The sequence below is a fragment of the Peromyscus eremicus genome, chromosome 2, assembly GCF_949786415.1.
Source record: "Peromyscus eremicus chromosome 2, PerEre_H2_v1, whole genome shotgun sequence".
Lineage (NCBI taxonomy): Eukaryota > Metazoa > Chordata > Mammalia > Rodentia > Cricetidae > Peromyscus > Peromyscus eremicus.
This window is the reverse complement of record NC_081417.1, coordinates 134,347,184-134,365,054: the sequence shown is the minus strand read 5'-3', so window position 1 is coordinate 134,365,054 and position 17,871 is coordinate 134,347,184. Positions and strand designations below refer to the sequence as shown.

General features: G+C 50.7%; 1 protein-coding gene across 1 annotated transcript; it reads right to left on the bottom strand.

The window, feature by feature from the left end:
- Positions 1–935: 935 nt before the first annotated feature.
- Positions 936–15,237, bottom strand: Nt5c1a (5'-nucleotidase, cytosolic IA). Its single transcript, XM_059256102.1, has 6 exons — positions 15,112–15,237; positions 8,830–8,997; positions 8,332–8,461; positions 4,873–4,995; positions 2,897–3,081; positions 936–1,328 (listed from the first exon to the last, which is right to left on the bottom strand). The coding sequence occupies exons 1-6, from the start codon at positions 15,235–15,237 to the stop codon at positions 951–953; spliced, it is 1,110 nt and encodes a 369-aa protein (XP_059112085.1). The 3' UTR covers positions 936–950.
- Between the last annotated feature and the right edge of the window lie 2,634 nt (positions 15,238–17,871).

Genomic DNA, 17,871 nt, shown 5'->3' with positions numbered 1-17,871 from the left:
ACTGGTAGACCCGGGACTGAGGTGAGGAGGCTGGCAGGCAGAACTACTGAACTTTCCCTAAAAACTGAAGGCAAAGGAAACCCAGAGTTGGTAAGCCACTAAAGCCCACTCCAGCTGGAGCCTACAGTGCCCCCTACTGGCTAGAGGAGAATTTGCATGTGGGCTACATTCCTCTCATTTCTCTCCCCAAACCTTCCACCCGGCAGCTGATGGTCCATGGCCCAGGTTAGCAAACCACAGGAAGCAGCCGGCTCTCCTGTGCAGTAGTTTCCCAACATGGAAAGATACAGGCAGGGTTGCTGTGCAGAACTGTGCGCATTTCCCATTTGATGGGCTGAGGGGCGAAGGGCTGGAATCTAGCCTATGTCCAGGCTTAGGCCAGAGGAAGGGCCATTGTTTTTGTAATTCATTCACCTAGACAGAATATCATCTTGTAATCTACATAGGTGCCATAGGTACTAGCAGCCCCAGCACAGGATGATTCATTTGGGTCACAATCTTGTAAAACCAAGCTTGGAAACCACCTAAAAGGGAGAGGGGTAAACTGAGGCTTATGAAAAAGAGGGACTTAAGTCATGCAGTCTGTGCCAGGTCTGTCTGCTTTAGATGCCGAATCCTCCCTCTCTCACACAATGTTCTCTGCACTACATGTGACAGTTTTCATCCCAAGCCCTTTGGCATTATGGCTTCTCTGACTATACCGCTCTCTACCCACCAATTTCTCCATGACATTCAAGCTACCCTGCAGAGTCCTGCTTTCCTAGCCAGGATCACAGCAGTGTTTCGCTAGCAGGTACTTCGAGAATGCTGGCCCAGTCTTCCTAAGTTCCTTGGAGTACCTGAGCAGAGGGAAGAGGACGGCATGCAGGAGGGTGGACAGTGAGGAACCAGGAAAGTTCACCAGACGAGTTCTGGAAGTGTGATGGATTGCCCGGAGCAAGGTGACTTAGCTACTGCGAACCTAAAGTCTGCTTAGCAACAGCAGCAGCAGCAGCAGCCCGCCGGGGTGTCTGGGCCACACCGTAAGGCACATGGGCAGCCACTGTGCCCATTTCCTGAGCCCCTGCCACATGGAACATCTGGTCATCAAAGAAAATGTGTGGGCGGATCTTCTCAAGAAGGGGGCCCTTGGGTGCCCCGGCTAGGAATAAGGCCTCATCTGTCTCCAGGCCCCAGCTTCGCAGGGTCTTGAGGGCCCGGGCCCCGGAACTGGCTGCGCTCCGCGCGGTCACCAAGTAAGTACGAATCGGGCACTCCAGCCGCAGACCTTTAGAGTAGAATTTCTTCTGCAGTCTACCCAGGGCTTCCAGAAAGCCTTTTAGGGGACCCTACGGAGTTAAGGAGACATTGTAAGATTCCCCTCTCCTAAACATCTGCCCTTTCATCCTGAAGCACCAGTGATTGGCTGTTGGAGTGGGAAATCCCTAACTCCTTTGGTGGTTTTGTTCTGCCTGTTGGGCTCCTGTGTATATACAGGGCTGTAGGTCCCTGTAGTCTGGGGTCTGTCTTAATGTTATAACCATAACCAGGGCAACTGTAGCTAGGCATATCCATCCATGTCTCCTGCAGCGATCTGTCCTGCAGTGGTCTGTCCTATAAATGTGGTTGTTGGTGTTCATCAGCAAAGAAGGAATTAAAACTAGCTAGTAATGATGGCATGGGCACCTGCCAACCAGAATGGATGCTATCTGTGACTATCGGGACCAGAGAGGCCAGTATGTAACTACTGAATATGTGCCTGCCTGTGGACAGACACGCATGTGGCTCAGGGTGTTAGGCTCAGGCTCTCTGGGGTCAGGGAAAGCGCCCACAGCAACGAAGCTACTACAGACATGTGAATAAAGAACGAGATGATGTAGAATGTAGCTCATTTTTCAAAGCAATTGGAAACAAGGAAAGTGGGCTGCTTGTCTTGGGGACTTTCCTAGCTGGGTAACCTGGGGTAAGCAGGGTTCTTCTGGGTCTTTATCAACCACTTAGTGGGAAAAGTGTCCTGCCCTGGGACACATTTGGCGTTCCCAACAGGGCTGGAGAATCCCATTGCTCCACCCATAGGGAACTTCTAACAAGCTCCAAGACACATTTCTGTTCCAAGAGAGCCATTGAGAAGTATGAGGGCAGGTGAGCGTTCTTGTCTCTCAGTGAAGGAAACAGGCTTCTGGAGGGATGGGCACTTACTCAGAAGGGAATCTGAAGAGAGGAGCTGAGGGTTACAGGGAAAGAACATGGATTGGGAGTGGGGGGCGCTGGTTCAGATTTTTAGGAAGGGATGGGGACTTCATTGAAGGGTTGAAGACTCGGAGTGGGTGTGGGGGTTTCTAAGAGGGGGTGGAGACCTCAGAAAGGGGTTTGGGGGAACAAAGCAGGGAGGCAGGGGAGGCTTCAGAGATGCTTGGAGAGCTGTTAGAGGCCCCAAGAAGTGCGGGACTGGACTTGAGTGAGGGGGTGGGATCCAGTGAAGGAGCGGAGTCTCATTGAAAAGAGCCATGGGCCGGGCGGTGGTGGCGCACACCTTTAATCCCAGCACTCGGGAGGCAGAGCCAGGCGGATCTCTGTGAGTTCGAGGCCAACCTGGGCTACCAAGTGAGTTCCAGGAAAGGCGCAAAACTACACAGAGAAACCTTGTCTCGAAAAACCAAAAAAAAAAAAAAAAGAAAGAAAAGAGCCATGGGTCAAGTGAGAGAGAGGTTTAGAACTCAGGAGGCAGAGGCAGGCAGATCTACACAGAGAAACCCTGCCTCAAAAACCAAAGACAGGGGAGGGTGCCTTGAGTCTTGGTAAGAGGACCTGGTGGGAATGTGGGCTTAGCCTGGGTTTGGCCCTGAGTGGGAGTTCAGGCCAGGCCAGGTTCTGGGGAATGAGGGGTTTATTCAGGGGTTCTGGGAATGTGGAGCACCTGTGCCAAAGGTTTGTTCTCATGGGCCTTCTCATGCTCGAAGAATCTGTCCAGCCCGTGGGCCTTGACAATGCGCTCGGACTCATCAGAGAAGAGTACTGCGTCCCCATCGAAGGCCACGCGAAGTTGATTCTGGGACACAACTATGTCCCTGCTGGGGCTGAAGATGGTGGCAGCTGCAATCCCTGCACAGAGAGAGGTCAGTGTTGTCTGCCTGGGCACAGGAGAAGGTGTCGCATGCTGTCCTTGTTCCCCAGGGCTAAAGGCAAGCCTAGCAAGGACTCATACTGGGAGCATTTTAACATTGGTGGTCCATGGATAATGGCTGTGAGAATGTGCTGCAGCTACAGCTTTGAGGGGTCACTCCGAGGGTCCCCATCAAAGTCTACCTCCCTAACAGCATCTTTGCGAAGAGCTCTGGAGGTGTCCCTGGGCAGGAAGACACTGAAGATCTATTTACCAGCCAACATGAAGAAGTCTGAACACTTTAACGCTGAAGATCATGCTGGTGTGGACTAGCCAAACAAGTCTTGGCCGGGAGCACTGGACTCCTATCCCTGTTCCTTTTGGAGCTCCTCACCCTCTGTGGACCTGCTGCAGCCTGGGAAGGTGTCTGGAGGTGGAGCCACTCCCTCGCTGTTGATCCCAAGTTACATCCTTTCTCTGGGCCAAGGTTAAGTTAAGGCTCTTTCCAGTCCGCATGAGGCTGAGCTCTCAGGCTGCAGCAGGGATGGGTGGGTGTGGACACCCTGTCTACAGCCACCAAGCATCCAGGTACACTGAAGTCGATCGGTTCAGACTGTGAGATAATGAGCCTGGTCCTGGGAGGTAGTATAAACTACTTGTGATAATGTATATAGACTTTCCGCAACCGGGGATCCTTCGGGATGCAAGAACGCCCACCAGGGACCAAGGCTCCAGGTTAGACTCAGTTGAATCCTCCTCAACACTTTTCATCTCTCTAAAGGCCCCTTCGACCCTGCTCCTTGGGAATCTAGGGTCTCGGAGGAAGACTTCTGCAGAGCTCTGGCAAGAGCTAACAGGACAGGTCTTACAGCAGCTTCACTAGCCTAAGGATGCCCAGGGTAGGACCAGGTCCTGAGTATCAGGTTCCATACTGTCTCGGCTCTGTCAACATAAAGCCAAGATGACCCAGAACCCCCTGCTCTGAGCAGGACATCCATCTAACCACTCTCCCTGGACTAGAAGTCAAATTCCAGATGTACAGACGCATACCTACAGGTTAGTTAGTTCAAAAACCCCAAACAAAGGGTGTGATGTGTCTAGGGACATGCTCTCTGGGTCCTGGCTAAAGGAAGCTTCACCAACATGGAAGGGAAAGAGGGTGTTTGACAGAGGGACCCTGAGTGTCCAGCCTGAGTATACACTCAGGCAAATAGGCAGTCGGTCTTCCTGCCTCTGTGGGCTTCTGTTGGGAGGCCCGAGACCATGTCTGTCACCCCAAACTGCCCCTTGAAAGGGGCACAGGGAATGGATTTCTCACTATCAAGACTTGTAGCTGAGTCCCCTAATCTCACCGTAGCACTGGCCAGCCCAGCTGTGGGAGATGATCATTTTTGAAAGCCGACCACTCAGGCTTGGCTAGATATGTGTGTTCCCTCTTTCTCATTGGCCTGGTGATGGATGGAAGCTTCCTGATCACACAGGAATCAGAACTCCCATCAGCCCAGAGTCATCTGAGAAAGCATTAGTCTTCTGGGCTGTAAGGAAAGTTTCTATGGAAACAGAAGGCTAGGTGATGATGATGATGAATGCACACTGTAGGGAGGGAGATGAGAAGGAGGTTCAGGTAGGCTTTGTTTTCACTTGACAAGACAGATCACAGGAATGTGTGCACAGTTCCCCTTGCAGTTACCTTGGCAACGCCGGCACTGCAGGACCAGGCTTCTCTCCACTCGGGACCCCTTTATGTATGGGAAGGTGTTCCCATAGTCTCCTTCCTCATTCTGACTTACCCGCATCAATGGCTTCTCGCACTTTTTCCGAATCAGCTGACAGGTAGAGGTTAGTGTGATAGGCCTTGAGGTAGCAGATGGGGCTGTTCCCACCCGTCATGCAGAATCGCTCAATGAACAGGTCTGTGGAGGGAGAGAGTCCCCAGATGAGGCCAGGGTCAAACTTCAGGCCTCAGAATAGTTTCTCAGTGCCTTGTGCGAGCCATCTTGGATCTGAGCGGTGGGGCCACAGAGTGTCCCTCGGTTTCAGCCTAGCATTTCCCCTGCATCTTTCGTCAAGGACACGAAATGATCACACATCTGGAGAAAGCCCCTGGTTCACAACATTCCCTCCTAGTCAGCGGCCTCAAAAGACAGACCAGAGACCCTGTCTTCCGGGTCACAGCTGATTGGATAGGGGCAGACTCTGGACTCAGCTGACCCAATCAGAGTCCAAACTGTGTAGCTTGCTTCCCTGGCTGCAAAAGCTGTATGTAAATAGTTGGCTGGCTGACAAGTGGCTGCTACCCTCAGCCACTACCCAAGCCCCGTATACAGGACTGTTGTCCTCCTCACCGTCCACAACAGGCAAGGGGCTTGACCCCACAGAGGTCCCCAGGGCTCTACTCAAGCACGGAGTGCTGCCTATTCTGATCTCTCAGCACCTGTGGTTAAATACTGTTACCATCAACCTCCCACGCAGGAATTTGAAATTAGTGTTATAAAATGCCGACTGGGGACTAAGATTGACCACACACAGCCTACAGAGGCCCTGCTTTCATTCCCTAGCACCCCAAATAAATAAGGAATAAATAAACAAATACATTTTAAAGTAGTGAACAGGAGCTGGAGAGATGGCTCAGCGGTCAATAACACTGGCTGTTCTCCCAGAAGACCCGAGTTCAGTTCCCAGCACCCGAGTGGCAGCTCACAACTGTCTGTAACTCCAGTTCCAAGGAATCTGATGCCTCTTCTCACCTTCAAAGGCATCCTCACACAGGGGGTGTGGCATTCACTCACAGACACACACAGACACATACATATGCATGCAAGTTTTTTAAAAAAAATTTTAGCAAAGGTAGTGAAGCCAGGTAGCACATGTTTTTTTTTTGTTTTTTTTTTTGTTTTTTTGTTTTTTTTTTTTTTTGATTTTTCAAGACAGGGTTTCTCTGTGTAGCTTTGCGCCTTTCCTGGAACTCGCTTTGAAGACCAGGCTGGCCTCAAACTCACAGAGATCCGCCTGGCTCTGCCTCCTGAGTGCTGGGATTAAAGGTGTGCGCCACCACCACCTGGCGGCACATGTTTTTAATCCCAGAACTCAGGAGGCAGAGACAGGCAGAGCTCTGCAAGTTCTAGGACAGCTAGAGTTAAATAGAGATATCCTGTCTCAAAAGAAAAAAAAAAAAAAAGGTAAATGGTAGCATGTGTCTACAATGCCTGAAAATGAAATGCTGGGAAGGTTAAGGTAAGAGGCTTTTAAGTCTGAGGCTAGCCTGGACTACATAGTAAGGTCCTGTATCAAAATTAAGTAAATTAAAATAAAAGACACACCAAACTGTGTTGTTGGCTGTTTGAAACAAGATCTTATAAAGCTAGAAAGATAGATGGGTTGGTGTTGGTGGTTTTTTTTTTCTTTTTTATGATTTATTTATTTTTATTTTATGTACATTGGTGTTTTGTCTGCACGTACGTCTGTGTGAAGGTGTTGGGTCTCCCCGGAACTGGAGTTACAGATAGTTGTGAGCTGCCATGTGGGTGCTGGGAATTGAACCCGGGTCCTCTGGAAGAGCAGTCAGTGCTCTTAACCATGGAGCCATCTCTCCAGCCCCCGGTTTCTCCTTTTTAATGATTATGATGTGTTTGGGTGTTTTGCCTGCACGTGTGCCTATGCTCCGTGTGCATGCCTGGTGCCTGTGGAGGCCGGAAGGGACCTGGAAGCATTCGGATTTCCTGGAACTGTAGTTACAGATGAAAACAAGGAAAAGGCTTTCTAAAGAAGCACAAGGACCCTTTTGGCCCAGAGAGAATACAAACCCAAGAGAGATTGCCAAGACTTGGATTCTGGCCTTTCTGGGTCCAATTTTCCTTCCTGCTCTGTGGTTCTGAGTCAGTCTGGAACTGCCAATGGTTCCCTTCACTGGAAGCTTGCCCCAAGAGACTTAGAACTTTCAATCATAACTGGACTCTTTCACTCTGAACAGCCCCTGATTCTCCCATCAGCCTCATGAGGCTTGCTAGTCTCCTACAGTTAGAGAAACTGAGGCACAGAGAAAGTAAACTCCTTTCCCTGTTAAACAGGGACTGAGGCCTGTCTAGCGTGGGCTGCAGCTGACTTGTGCCAGCTTGCAAGAGTCAGCTATTAAATATCCAGGGATTTTATGAGCCAGTTATGTTGATTAACCATGAGTGGCCAGAAATGGGCCACGGACAAATGACCTGTAGACTGGCAGCATTTAAAACCAGTTTTGTTTGTTTTATTTTTACAGGTTTTTGTTGGTGTTTGTCTAGACTAGGTTTTTCTCTGTGTAGCTCTGGCTGTCCTGGAACTCACTCGTAGTACAGGCCGGCTTTGAACTCAGAGATCAACCTACCTCTGCCTCCCAAGAGCTGGGATTAAAGGTATGTGCCACCATACACAGCATTACAGTCTTGTTATTATTTTTAATTTTTTTTTTTTTTGGAGACAGGTTCACATGCAGCCTAGGCTGGCCTTAAACTTACTATGTATCTGGAAATGTGCTACTGATCACAGCTGCTGGATTGTGGGTTCGTATGCTACCATGCCTTCTTGGTTTTTTGTTTGTTTGTTTGTTTGTTTTGTTTTTGATACAGGATTTCTCTGTGTAACAGTTCTGGCTGTCTTGGAACTTGCTTTGTAGACCAGGCTGGCCTCGAACCCATTGAGATCCTCCCGCCTCTACCTCCCAAGTGCTGAGATTAAAGGCATGCACCACCACCAACCGACTTGTTTTTTTAATGTGGTGCTGGGGATCTAACGAAGGGCTTCATGTATGCCGGTCAAACACTCTACCAATTAAGCCACACCCCCAGCTCTTTGTCTGTCTGTCTGTCTGTTTGCTTGAAAACAGGGTCTTGTGTATCTCAGGCTGGCCTTGAACTCACTATGTTGCCGAGGAAGACTTTGAATTCCTGGTCTTCCTGTCCTCATCTCCCGAGTGAAGGTATTAGATGCATGGCATGCATTACCATACCTAGTTTTTAATGCAATGTTGGAGATTGAGCCCAGGACTTTCTTCTTACTAGGTAAGCACTCTACCAGTTGGACTACAACCCCAGCCTTATTTGTTTTAAAAGACCAGGTTAAAAGTGCAATACAGTGCCAGATTAGTAGAACATCACTGGGTGTAGGATGGCAGTCTGTAGCGCCTGACCCAGCCTGACCCTGCAGAGGTGTGGCCTTCCCCCAGGGGGCGTGTGTGGTCAGGGCATCCCGCAGCCATCCCCCTCACGCTTACTTACCATAGTGGTTGATACTGTTGATGAGACGGACTCCCACTTGAGCATGATTGTTAGTCATGAGGACAATGTCAAAAACATCCTCACTATCGGGATACAGCTCCCGAAGCCGCTTGTTCACGGCCTCCAGGGCCTGGAAGGGAGAGAGCAAACTCCAGTTCAGAGTCCCAGGGATTGATGAGTCGAGTTGGTGGCCAGGGATCCAGTGAGAAAGAAGAGGGGAGGCCAGGGGCAGCCTTGATTTGGAACGAGATCTGTGCACACCACCACCCTCTAACGCCATTTCCCACCATTGTGTGGGTTGTTCACTACTCAGAGGCACGCCATTAAAGGTGGATAAACGAGTGATCTATGTTCAAACTGGTTACCCATTCTAGGGCACTCCATCAGTGGCCTCTTCTTCCCACCAAGTCTCAGTCTGCTGGCTGTGGGGTTTGCCTCTTCCAGGCAGAGCTTCTTAAAAAGGCATCGTGTGGGCTGCTTAAAGAACTGCCCCCTCACCTTCACAAAGGGGAAGGCTGGTCCAGGGCTGAAGGGCTCATTCTCATGCTCCAGCTGGTAACGTACATACTCCTCCACACCCTGCTCCGTGTAAATCCTCTGCTCCTCGTCCATGCGGAACAAGGCTCTGGAGGACACAGCGATGGTGACTGCGTTCTGAGGCTTTGGCTACAAGAGGAACAGTAGGACAGGCCATTGCTCAGACTCACCTCGAGGCAGGTGCACGCGGGCAAGCCCTTCCTGGACCCAGGGATGTGGAGAAGAAGGCCAAGGCTCTGCTCCAAAGAAAGTCAGCCTTGGGCAGAGGCGACTCTGGGCTGGATCCTGCCGGGGACCGGCTCCTTATTTAGGAGTGTGGTGGGAAGGAGGGGCATGCCCTCGGGGAGTTGCAATATTGTTGGCCATCTGGACACCACAGAAAAATGAGTACAATGTATACAGCCAAAGTGTGGCCACATTGAGATGACTCCCCAATGGTTTCCATTATGAAAGAAGAGCTGCATGCCCTCAGGAAGAAATTAGAGCCCAGAAACACAGTAATTATATAAGATTTTTTTTTTAATCTGTAGCCTGGATCTGCTTCCTGAGCTGCAGACTCACATATAAACTGCCCCAGTCAACCAACAGACCAACAGACACTCCAACTTACTGTGTCCGAGGCTGAATTTCCCACCCTCTCCCCAAAACCCAACCTCTCCCCTTTCCTCATCTGTGCTCAGCACCACCATCTACTTATCCAGATTACCACTTCGTGAACAGACAGCGGAAACCAGGAAGTAAACCTTCACTCCCCTGTCCCCGCCCTTTCCCCACGCCCTTCTGCATCGATTAAGTGTCCAAGCCAACCATACTTGGAATTCACCCACTTTTCCTTCTCTTCCACAGCCCAGGCCACCATCACATAGCCCAGGCTACCCTCTCCACATTGTCAGAGGGTCTGTCTAAAGTGCAGACTTGATCCCAGTCGACCTCGTCCATGGTACGGAGTCAAGCAGACAGCCTTTCCTACAGAGCAAGAAGTCCTTTGCCACAGACCTCTGCTTCCTTTCTTCTCTCCGCTTCCCCTCCTCATCTTTGCTCAGTCTCACCTTGCTCGTGTCTTTACACACCTCCCCTTCTCCTCTGACCCTGAACACAATGTTCCCTTTGTTCACTGTGGCATCTCCCACAGCCTCTGTCTAGTTAACACATGTCCTCGCTCTGGCTCTCCATTGCGGTTGGTTCCTCTATGGAGTCTGCAGAGGAAGGGTTCTGGGAGGAAGACAGGGCTCCTGCCCTCAGAGCTCATCAGGGCATGGGGAGAAGACAAGAGAACAGAACAAAGAGGCCAAGGTATGGGACAGGAGGTGGAAGCAAGGTCTCAGTGACTGGCTTTAAGGGAAGTCATGAGGGGAGAGGAGGCCTTTGAGGAAGACCTTGAAGGAAGAGGCCACAAGAATTGGTGAGCACAAGCTCAAAGCCTTCACAAAAGTGAGCAGAGACCAGGGCAGGGGAGGGTGTAGACGAGACCGGAAGGATAGGTAGGAGCTGGACTTCAAAGGGCCTCCTCACAAGAGGGTCCTGGCACTCCTTCCCAAATGAATGTATCCCCCCAAATCTCATGTTGAACTGTAATCCTGAATGTGATCATAGTAAGGGATAGAGCCTTTGGGAGTGGTTAGGGCTTCTCTTAGAAAAAAAAGTCACAAGAGTTTGCCTTGAACGCACGAGGACTTAGCTAGAAGTTGACATCTTTGAATAAGAAAAAGGACCCCAGTCTTCTGGTTCCTTATTTTTGGACACCCAGCCTCCCAAACTGGAAGAAAGAACTTTCTGTTGTTTACAATGTAAGTCATTAGTTTGTGGCACGTTGCTGCAGTAACCTGAATGGACGAAGACTTGGATAGGATGGGGTGAGGAATATGCCACCATGGACAGCAGCTGGACCCTGCCTGATTTCTGGGGAAGATCAGAATACCGGTGTTCAGGGAGGTCATGGATACCACTTCTCTGTGACAGTCCTAGGGTTGTGATCCTTTACAGATGAGGAGAGAGGCTCAAATTGAAGCCAAGACTTAGAAGTAAGTGGACCTAACACCCTGGCTTGTTCATGATAATCTTCTGGATGATTTATTTAACCCACAGCTAGACTCCAACTGATTGGCAGCATTGCGTGATGCTAAGCTGGGGGCATGTTAGGAAGCAAGATAGGTTTGATCTCTGTCCCCAAGGAGCTTCTGACCATTCTCTGTGCAAGAGATCCATGGCATCCTTTAGAAGATGGGGAGAGGATCATGCCACCATGGACAGCAGCTGGAGAAACTCAAGAATGTGGGCGTGCAGGGAATGTATGGACACCACTTCTCTGCGACATGGGCAGCTCTAGAAGCTGGGACTTTATGGAAATGCTCTATAAACTGTGCTGGGTGATTGTGCAGTAAGTTCAAATGTGACAGGTGATGCTAAGATTTGAAATCTAACTTCACGTGCTTTAAAAAACAAATGTGTATATGTATGAGTGATATTCGTGTGCGGAGCCCAGAAGTGGATGGCAGCGTCTTCCTCTATTACTGTCCTCTATTATTTGTGACCGGGCCTCTCCCTAAGCCTGGAGCACACTTACTGGCCAGTGAGCCCTGAGCTCCAGATAGATATCTCCACCCGCTGCACACCATCACACATGGCTTTGATGTTGCTGCTGGAGACCCAAACTCAGGTTCCTTGTGCTTGTGTGCCAGGCTTACCAACTGAGCCATCTCCTCGGTCCCTAAATTCACTTAATTTTAATGAATTTAAGCATTTCCTGTGGATAATGGCCAGTGAAACCTCAGAGCCTCTAAATAGGAATGGAAAACCCAAAGGTTCCCGCAAAGCTGTTTAGCTGACCACAGCTTGTATTCAGCTTTTAACTTTAACCAAGATGGTGTAGGTGGCCAGTGGGGCCCATGGAAGACAAGAGTGGCTAAGGCACCCCTCCTCTGGCATTCAACCCAATTTTGTCAGTTTCTGGCCACCTGTGTGTCCATATGTCCATTGGGAATTTCTCAACCTCGTCAGCACTTGGGAGCTTTAGAGACAGAGTCATCATTCACACAAAGATAGAGAGCCCACAGCCTTCCATCCTCTTCAGGCAGCCCTGAATCTGGCTTTAGCCCATGCAGTCAGTCAAAGCCTTGTTCTGCACTTTCGGTCCCATAGTTCCCACCAGATTGCTGGGCCTTCGGGCTCCGTTAGCTGAATTACCCAAACTGCCTCAGATCCTACCCCAGGTCATTGCAAGAAAAATGTCTTGATTGCCCCAGGAGTATCTACTTTCCTCTCACGGATGAGGAAATGGGGCTAGAGAGGGTCAGGGTTCTTACTTTAGGTCACACCAAAAAGTCAAGATGGGCTCTCAAGTCTCGAGCCTCTAGTTTGGGCTCTGTCCACATAACAGCCTCCCTGGTATGAGTCTCCCAGAAAATGCTGCCTTTTCTTCCTTCAATAGCTTCCCTGGACACAACCCAGCTTCACTTTCCATATTTGGGAGAAATGATGAGAAGCGTTGTGTCCTCATCCTGAGATGCTTCATGATGGGGTACTCTTCCCCTGAAGAATGGTCCCCAGGACAGGCCCCTGCCTCCTACTCAAGTCACCGTGATACAAGTGAGGTGAGGGAACCCAAACACCTATAGATTGTCCAGCCTCCAAGAGGGTCTGAAGGAACGAGTGACGGGGTTTATCCAGAGCCTGGAGAAGCTGAGCCCTTGTAGACTGACCTTCTTGTGCCTGACCAGGTCTCTTAATGCACAAATCATATGTTGTGATGTGCACCAAAATCACAACGTCCACTCCAGGCTAGGAACTGGGTCAGAACAGCCTAGGAGCTCAGCCTGAGACTACTGAGCTGCAGGGAGCCATGGTCTTGTCAGTTCTCTGAGACTCAGACTGATCGCTGTGGCTTTGGGGTGAAGGTGAAGAATTAACAGAGGGTCTCCCAATGCCACTGGCCTGCCCAGGGAGCTCCCACTTAGACCAGCAATCTGTCTATTGCAGTCAAGATAGGAATATAGCCAAATAAACTGCTATTTCTGGAAGGCCATAGGAGGGATGCTGGGAGAGAGGAGGACAGGATAGCTCTGGGTGAGGGCCGCTGATGGCCTTGGCTAGGTTAAATATTTTACTCTAACTCCTGGGAATTGAAATGAGCCCAGGCCAGGCCCCAGTGGGGCCCATGAGGCTTGCAACCCCCAAAATAGCCTGTGGGAAGAGGGCTATGACAGGAAGGAACAGGAGCTGGGAGCATCACCTAATCAGACAAGGGCTCAAGGGCTGATGAAGGGGCTGTGACTGACCATAGCTGGTTCTCTGACACTTGGGAAGGAAATGGATTTTTGAACACTGAAGATTCACTCCTGCTTTCCAGCATTTGTCTCCTCCCTGTCCCTCAGGCCAGGACATTAGTCAAGCTTTGCTATCTCACTGGCATGACGGCGGCCAGACCCAACCTTTCCAATCCACCTGATAAACAGCCCAGTGTCATCTTTATAAAATCAAAGTGGAACCAAGTTAATCCCTGCTTAAAAAAATAAAAAAGATCCTACAGCAGTTCCATTATGATTTTCATATTTTTAAAAGGCAGGTTGACCTTTTAGTCAAATGAATTCTTCGGCAGAACCCCAATATGTAATGTTGGCCAACTATATAATTGCTTTAAGTCTATTTTACAATTCAGATTTGATATCTCCCTACCTACCAACCTATCTACATGAATGTATTGGTTACAAAGCTAACCAATGAACACAACAGTTTGGATAACAATACATTTGAAAGCAAGAGTTAGGACGCTACCACAGACTTAAGCTTCAGGATCCAGCCAATTTATTTTTATGTTTCTGCACAGTCCCGATTCGCACCACTAAATACCTGAAAATGGGAAGAGCTGCTTTTTTTTCCCCAGTTATTTAGAGTGTTTTGTTTTGTTTTTTAGAAGAAAGAAAATAAATTGGATTCACGGCTCTGAAGACTGCCTGAGACTTGAGTCTCCACAGAACCCAGGAAGAAAGCCTCGACCCTACTAAACAAGGTCAAGGTACTCTGCAGGGCTGCCCCTGGGCTGGGAGCCTTTGTGGGTCCTTCTCTCAACAACCTTGCATTTTCCACTCCGTATGGATTCTGAACAAAGTCCTCAGCTTCAAAGACAGCTCCGTGCTTTTCAACCATTCTTTCCCCCTCTGCCCAGAGGCCACACCCACTGAAGCTTTAAGACCAGTTCAAATGCCGTTTCCCCAAAGCCTTCCTGGCGGCACTCGTCCCCTCCTCTATGCTCCCACAGTACCATGTGGGGTCTTTTGTCTGAACATCCACCATCTCTACAGCCTCTGTGGGCACGCTGCCAACTCCTGAAGACAGGCAGGGCGCAGCTTAATATCTCAGTCACCAGGATGAGTGAAGGCCTAGAGGGGACAGTGGGTGGAAGGACAGTGGATGGAGTGACCGCCCCGGTAAAGTCACTAGAGTGAAGAGTGGGATGCTTTAAGGTCAGAATGGAGGTCCTTGTGTGATGCCTCTGGGCCAGCTTCTTTTCTCAATCCCTGGCCCAAGCTACTAGGTCTAAGGTGGTGGCATGAACAAGGCCAAGGTACCATGAACTTGTCCAATAGAGGAAGAGGAATTCTTGCCTCCGTGTGAAGCTGCAAAGGGCTGATGCCACCGCTGTGATTCCTGTATGTTAATGCCCGCCGCGAGTCACGGGCATTGTCTAGGGTGCAAAGCCCAGCGTTGGGAGCGAAGCCCTGAGCCTGGAGCGAGCAGCAGTTTCTTTAAGATGCTGGGAGAGCGACCCTTCTGGTTCCCTAGGGCCTGGGTCTCCAATTAGAGCCCAAGCGCCGAGGTTTGACTTGGGAAGCCGAGCTGGCCGCGCTGACGCAGGGGACCTGAGAGCAAAGCCAGCAGCAGGGTTTCCAGAGTCGAGTTACTGAGCCCAGGGCGCTGCTGCCCGGGTTGCTGACCAGCTCTGCCAACAAGTGCGGTCCTTGCGTCCGGGGCTGCCAGCTCCGGGAGGGGATAGGCCCCTGATGACCGCATGGGGGAGGGGGATCTTGGCGTGGAACCTGAGCCCGGGATGGGGGGAAAAAAACCACTGCCACCAGAGCAGAGCTCCCAAAATAAACTGGAGCCTGAGCCAACTGCCGGGCACATTCTGGGGCGGAGGAGCTGTGTCCCCTCCGGGAGGGGCTCCACGAGTCCCTTTTCAGAGGGCTTGAACCCCTCCCTGGAAGTGGCCCGTCCAGTGTCCCCCAAACCCAAACCCTGCTTTTTTACCGATTTGGGTTTCTTCTTGGGAGAGAGATTGTCATAGAAAGTCTTGGCATCCTCCCAGCGCGGCGCCGCGGCGGTCTCTGCCCCTGGCCCGGGTTCACGGGCCTCCCGAGGCTGTCCGGGTTCCATGCTCGGGCTCGGATCCGATCCGGCCAGGCGGGAGCAGGAGGCAGCGGAGACGCGGGGCTCTCAGGACTGGGTTGCGGGAGGGAGGCGCGTCCCGGGCGGGAGAAGCAGGCGGGCAGGGCCGGGAGGGAGTGCGAGTGAGCCCGCCCCGCCCGCCGGGGGTGGGGGACAAGCAGGTTCAAACGGCCGCTGGCGTTTAGGGGACGGCTGAGCTCTGGTTCCCCGACCGACCCAAGTCTGAAACAAACGGGGCGCGCGGGGGGGGGGGGGGGGGGGCAGGTGATGCCTGCTTTCTGGATCAGGCCGGCTGGAGCCGGGCTTGTAGGGTGCTGCGGATTCAAGATTGTAGGGATGAAGTTCAAGGGCACCAAGAAAGAAGGAAGTCTAACAACTTCCCCACTAATACGGTGATTCCCAGGAAATAAGTAGGTAAACACTCTTCCTAACTAACAGGCTGCTTGCCCCTTGTTGCCAGCATCCTGGGACTCTGTACAATCAGCCGCCTTTTCTCAAATCCCGGGACACCCTTGGACCCAGAGAAGTGGTGAATGGACAGCTCCGTTTACGAACAGGGTCCTCATTACAGGTGGGGCCAAGTGTGGGACCCAGGTCTTCCACACACAGGCAAAGGGGCTCTTGAATCCAAGGCGATGTTATGCTCGCCTAGTGGGCGACGCAGTCAAGAGAGATTCCAAGGGACTCTGACCCGGTTCATGTCTGCTACCTTGTCTGCCAGCAGAGGGCGTTCATTTCCAGGTGCGGAACTCGGGGACATTAGGGTTGTGAGGTGGCTGGAAGAAGGGAAGAGAGGAATGGGGTCTGGGACCCAAAGAATTATAGCCTAGCATTTTAGAATTTTCAGGGTGCTGTCCACATTGGTGAAGAGCCCTGTACTATCTGTCCCAAGGCACAGTCACCACTCAGAGGTCGATAGGATACGCCTGAAAAACACTGGCCTAACGGGGGGGTGGGGGGGGGGGGGTGGGGGGGGAGGGGGGCGGGGAGGGGGGGCCTTTGCCTGGGACCTGGGAAAGAGTGCAGCTTTGTTCAGCCTCCACCCTGTCTTGGTGGGAACCAAGTAAACTTTGTTCCATAGCTATTTCCTCCTGTTGAAACAGTCCCTCCTGGGAGGTTCGGAGAAACTTGCAAGGCTCAGGAAGTCCAGGAAATGTACAGACTTGGGGTCCCCTCCCAATGATATAAACAGCAAAGAATGGGGAGAAGAGAGCATCTTTGGTGATGTTAGCTGCCTGCAAGCTGCACTGGAAACTCCAATGTTGCAGTTTTCCCGAGTTGCCCAGATTCCTGCAATAACCATCACCCACACACCTGTATGTAACCCCAGTGAGCTCAGTGGTTCAGTAGGCTGGCCTTGGATGAGATCATTTTGGGTGTTGCCTTCTAGCTGGAGTGAATAGAGAGATCTCCTCTGGAAGAGCAGTAACATAGATTTGGGTGAGAAGAGAAGGGAGATTAAAAAATAAACATAAAAATAAATTGGGGGAAGTAGGTTCGAGGTATCCTTTTCCAGACTGGAATGAACGGGAATGAATGTTTTATTTACATAAAAGTAATCCATCCCCAGTAATTTGTCTTGAAAAGATAACCTGGGCCAGTCAAATTTCTCTTTCTTTAGAATAGGGAGTTGTGTGGTCAATCTCAGGCATGACCGAGGGTGAAGTGTAACCATCTCCCAAAAGGCCTGGATGAACCTCCACACAGTGTTATACTCCATCTAAAACAGAGGGCGCTAGGCAGTGGTGGCGCATGCCTTTAATCCCAGCACTCGGGAGGCAGAGCCAGGTGAATCTCTGTGAGTTTGAGGCCAGCCTGGGCTACAGTGTGAGTTCCAGGACAGGCACCAAAACTACACAGAAAAACCCGTCTCAAAAAAAAAAAAAAAAACAGAGGGCATGTGGGCAGGGAAGTCTCTGTGGGTGGATGTAGGCAAAGATGGACACAGAGGATCCCATGAGAGAAACCTGTTGCCCTGACAGGGAGCTGCCTCTGGTCATAACGATTTCATAAGGCCTGGCTACCGTGGCTATTTCCAGATTTCCACGTAAAGGTTGAATAAGCAGGGTTTGGTTGAGAAGTGGATAATAAATAACTCCCTGAAGCAGAGCTGGGGTCCCGAAAATAGGTTAGCTCAGTTTTCCATGGAGTTCTTCCTGCAGTTCAATAAATGCCCCAGAGAAGAAAGTTGGTGGCCGTTGGTTTTGCTTTATGTGATCACTTTCCTCAGCCTTTTCTAACAAGCTGTGTCTCTCCAATACTCAGGGAGCAGGGTGTTCTGAGACTGGCTCCACCATTTCCCTGCACTTACTGACTGATAGAGGAATGATTGTGCTGCCCCTTCTGGGCAGTCACCTGGACGCCGGGAGACTTGTTTTTTTAATTCCCTTGGGTTTTGTCCTTTGTTTTTTGTTATTGTTGGGTTTTGTTTGTTTGTTTTTGATATAGCATCTGCCTATGTAGTCCTGGCTGTCCTGGAACTTCCTATGTACACTAGGCTGGCCTCAAACTCACAGACATCCTCCTGCCTCTGCCTTGCGACTGCTCGGATTAACCACGTGACACCATGCTAGGCTATCCCATTTGGGGTCTTACCTGGGAAACTATGTGAGCAAGTGAAAG

Excerpts from the sequence above, each read along its gene's own strand:
- Nt5c1a (XM_059256102.1), bottom strand. The coding sequence starts at position 15,237 with ATGGAACCCGGACAGCCTCGGGAGGCCCGTGAACCCGGGCCAGGGGCA. Across the intron at positions 8,998-15,111 it reads CCAAGAAGAAACCCAAATCG|CCAAAGCCTCAGAACGCAGT; the intron begins GTAAAAAAGCAG and ends TTCCTCTTGTAG. Across the intron at positions 8,462-8,829 it reads CAGCCTTCCCCTTTGTGAAG|GCCCTGGAGGCCGTGAACAA; the intron begins GTGAGGGGGCAG and ends TCTCCCTTCCAG.